The 4,090-nt window shown below is 37.8% G+C and overlaps 1 protein-coding gene across 1 annotated transcript in view; it reads right to left on the reverse strand.

Annotated features, from left to right (window-relative positions):
• Window positions 1-3,379: 3,379 nt before the first annotated feature.
• The window catches only part of LOC113828058 (peroxisomal N(1)-acetyl-spermine/spermidine oxidase), an 8,003-nt gene continuing 7,292 nt past the window's right edge, over window positions 3,380-4,090 (reverse strand). Inside the window, exons 9-11 of the mRNA XM_070125063.1 lie at window positions 4,076-4,090; window positions 3,834-3,963; window positions 3,380-3,526 (exon numbers count right to left, since the gene is read on the reverse strand). The exon at window positions 4,076-4,090 is cut by the window's right edge and continues 173 nt beyond it. Of these exons, the coding sequence (XP_069981164.1) occupies window positions 3,413-3,526; window positions 3,834-3,963; window positions 4,076-4,090 (259 nt within the window). The 3' untranslated portion in view covers window positions 3,380-3,412. The remainder of the gene's footprint in view (window positions 3,527-3,833; window positions 3,964-4,075) is intronic.

Genomic DNA, 4,090 nt, shown 5'->3' on the forward strand with positions numbered 1-4,090 from the left:
GACTGAGGCTGACACGGCACGACGGCGCTGGAGAGGACTCGCTGACTCACCTCGAGTTCGTTGTGGCAGTTGCATGGTCGTTGAGGGGTTGGTTATACAAGTTGGTGGGAAGGCGGGTTATGTGGGTTTCGTTCGGTTTGTGTCCATTACTCTTCTGGGGCTTATTATTGCATGTTCTGTTGCTTATCGTTGCGTATTATTGCATGTTCTGTTGCTTATCGTCGCATGTTATTGCATGTTCCGTTGCATATCGTTGCATATTATTGTATATTGTGTTGCATATCGTTGGATATATTTTGCATGTCACTTTTTTATCTGAGGAATCTGATTCCAAAATCAGTTTATGTCTTTAGGAAACTGTAATGTCAATTAAGACAGGACTGGAAATAGTAATACAAAGAATAAGAAAAATTATAAAAGCGAGAAACAGAAATACGGAGAGAGATATTGCGATTAAATATTTTATGCAACGACGGGGTAGGATGAAGCATCAAATTTTCTGTCACTGTGATCACGCATTTTTCACTCCATGATGAAGAGAGTCATGCCAAGAGACGCTTATGCATGTTCATGAGTAATGAAACGTACCTGTTTCTGGCAAAAAAAAAAAAAAAATACATTACAAAACGGAGAGATAGATTGATTTAGAGAGAGAGAGAGACAGAGACAGAGAGAAAGAGAGCGGCAGAGAGAGAGATGGGTAGATAGAGAGAGAGAGAGAGACAGAGAGAAAGTGAGAGAAAGAGACAAACAGAGAGAGAGGTAATGAGGGGAGTGCGTTGATCATACACTTCCAATGAACTTTCCTCCGGACTTCCCGAGTGAGCCTGAACTCCCTCCCTCCTCCTTCCCTTTCAGGATGGAATAAAACCTCCCTTCTCCTTCCCTTTCAAGATGGAATAAGACCTCCCTCCTCCTTCCCTTTCAGGATGGAATAAGACCTCCCTCCTCCTTCCCTCAGACACCCTCGGCTGCCGTTGTGCTGACGCTTCTCAGTATGCGGGAAACCGATACACAGAAGGAATCACTTATATTTCTTTTATAGTCCCCCCTCTACGCCAAGGGACGATTTTCTTCCTTCTCCTGTTGCATCGGCGCCCTCCTATATATATATACACACATATATGTGTGTGTGTGTGTCTGTACACATAAATAGATATATGCATATATATACAAATATATGTGTGTGTGTATATATATATATATATATATATATATATATATATATATATATATATATATATATACGTATACATACATGCATATATAATATATATATACATGCACACACACACACACACACACACACACACACACACACACACACACACACACATATATATATATATATATATATATATATATATAATATGTATACATATATAGTCATACACATGCACACACATATACACATACATACATATATATAGATATATGTGTGTATGCATATATATATGTATATATATATATATATATATATATATATATATATATATATATATATATATATATGTGTGTGTGTGTGTGTGTGTGTGTGTGTGTGTGTGTGTGTGAGAGAGAGAGAGAAAGAGAGAGAGAGAGCATGCGTGTGTGCATGCGTGTACGTGTGTGCGTGTGTGTGTGCGTGCGTGTTTATGTGTGTGTATGTGTGTTTGTTAGGTTAGGTTAAATTAGGTTAGGTTAAGTTAGGTTAGATGAGGTAAGGTCAAGTTCGTCCTCGGCTGCCGCACGCGTGACCTCGGCTGCTTTAACTGTCGTCGATCTCCGTTTTTATTGCAGTTCCTCCTTTAATTCAGCATCGAATCTCACAGAAAATGACGACAAAATTATGAGGGTGGACTTGTATATTTTAGATGATACCGCTCTCGCTTAGGCTAGGTCAGGTTAGAACATATTATTAGAACAGATTATATTAGGTTAGGTTATCTTAAGTTAGGTTAGATTAAGTTAAGTTAGGTTGGATTAAGTTAGGTTAGGTTAGATTATATTAGGTTAGGTTAGGTTAAGTTAGGTTAAGTTAGATTATATTAGGTTATTTTAAGTTTGGTTAGATTATATTAAGTTAGATTAGGTTAGATTAAGTTAGGTTGGGTAAGTTTAAGTTAGGTTAGATTATATTAAGTTAGGTTAGGTTAGATTATATTAGGTTAGGTTTGATTATAATATGTAAGGTTAGATTATATTAGGTTAGGTTTGATTATAATATGTAAGGTTAGATTATATTAGGTTAGGTTCAGTTAGATTAGGTTAGGATAGCTAAATTAGGTTAGGTAAGTTAGGTTAGGTTAGGTTAGGACATATTTGGTTGGGTGAGATTCGTTATTTTATTGCCTCTGCCTAGTAAATGGAGATAAGTTGCTCATTATTAAGGTCAGGCCACTATAGAGAAAAAGCCCATCTGACTGACCTGAACTGAACTACTCATTCTATTCTTTACACAGGTTTGTGCCCAGGTTAATGAAGACGCTATGCATGGCGTTCATTCCATAATTCATACAAAAAGCACAAGAGTAATGAGGTAATTGAAATTATTTATAATGTCAAGAAATGTATTAATGCCTTGTTACTGATGACTCCGTGATCTATAGATTAGTACAGAAAAAGCCTTGCAAACTATACTAACACATGTAAAACAATTGGCTCCACAAATTACTGAAATGTACATTCTAAGTCATGGCATTAGTATAAAGAATAATGTCAGCAATATGACATTACGTAATGATAACTAGAAAATAAATATATCTAATGCGTGCGTGTGTGTGTGTGTATGTTCGTGTGTGTGTGTGTGTGTGTGTGTGTGTGTGTGTGTGTGTGTGTGTGTGTGTGAGTGTGTGTGTGTGTGTGTGTGAGAGAGAGAGAGAGAGAGAGAGAGAGGTTCGATATGAGGGGATCCGATCGGCCAGGTTAACAGTGAAACATCAGAGGAATCTTCCGGAAGAAGTATATTGAAAATGCACTATTTACAAATTTTGCAATAACGCATTTCTTATTCGATTCATTCTGTTGCTGAAAAAGGTAAGTTATCTTAGATTTTCATTCTGCTATGATGTTTAAAATACTGGTTTAGTTTTATTCTTAATTAAGGATATACATGGATAAATACAACTCGCCAGTGCAAGTAACCATCACCTTTTTAATTTTCTAAACCATGACACCCCTTTTCAATTCCATAACACCTGACAATGACAACTTATGACAGTGCAAGCTTCCTGAATAAAGTAAAGACATGCCAATCAAATGAAGAAATGGGCTTCCTCATAGCATTAACAAAAAAGGATTACAACTTTCGGGAAAAAAAATAGCATATATGAAAAAAAAGAACACAAAGCAGATATACTGATGGTGTAATTATTAGAAGAAAGGGAATTAAGACACTGCAAAAGCACGTGGATGTATTTATTTACACAATCTCTCATGCTTTGAAAATGTCGAGGAGTCTGTATCCTTCTCGCTCGCCAGTGTCGTACGCCCCGTCGACTGTGCCGTAGCGGGTGCTGTGGGTGTGTTCTCCCGCCCACATCAAGACCTGGAAGAGAGTAGTCATTTCAGTGTCCTTAGTTTGTTTTCAGTTCCGTTGTCTCGTGTGTGTGTAGAGGGGGAGGGGTTTAAGCCTTAGAAATTGAAGGAAGTTTTCCTTTCTTTGTAAAGAAATGTAAGTGGAAAAAAGAGACTTAACTGAAGGACCTTTTCTTTCTTTTTTCTGTAAGTAAATTAGAGTGAAAAAAGGTCTAGTATCAGGAGGACTGTTTTCTTTATGTCAGTTTACTTTTACTGACTTCAATTCACGCATTTCCAGTCAGTGACAGAAGCCCCAGTAGGAAAAAAAATCTTACCTGTCTTCCTTGCGAGTTCTTCAGAGGAACCGTGATGGGATCGTGCCCTTTCAGCCCCTGGTGGTCGCCCCAGAGGGTGATGTAGGTCTCATATGCTCCGCGAGTCCAGGGATTATTGTACCAACTCGTTCTGTATGAAAGGTATTCTCCGTCAGACAAATTCAGCTTCAGCATTGTTCCCCAAACATTATTTTCTTTTCAACCCAACACCAGGAAGAACTAAAACTACGGAGAGGCCTTACCTGTGGAAGAAATCA

Source organism: Penaeus vannamei, chromosome 9, assembly GCF_042767895.1.
Source record: "Penaeus vannamei isolate JL-2024 chromosome 9, ASM4276789v1, whole genome shotgun sequence".
Lineage (NCBI taxonomy): Eukaryota > Metazoa > Arthropoda > Malacostraca > Decapoda > Penaeidae > Penaeus > Penaeus vannamei.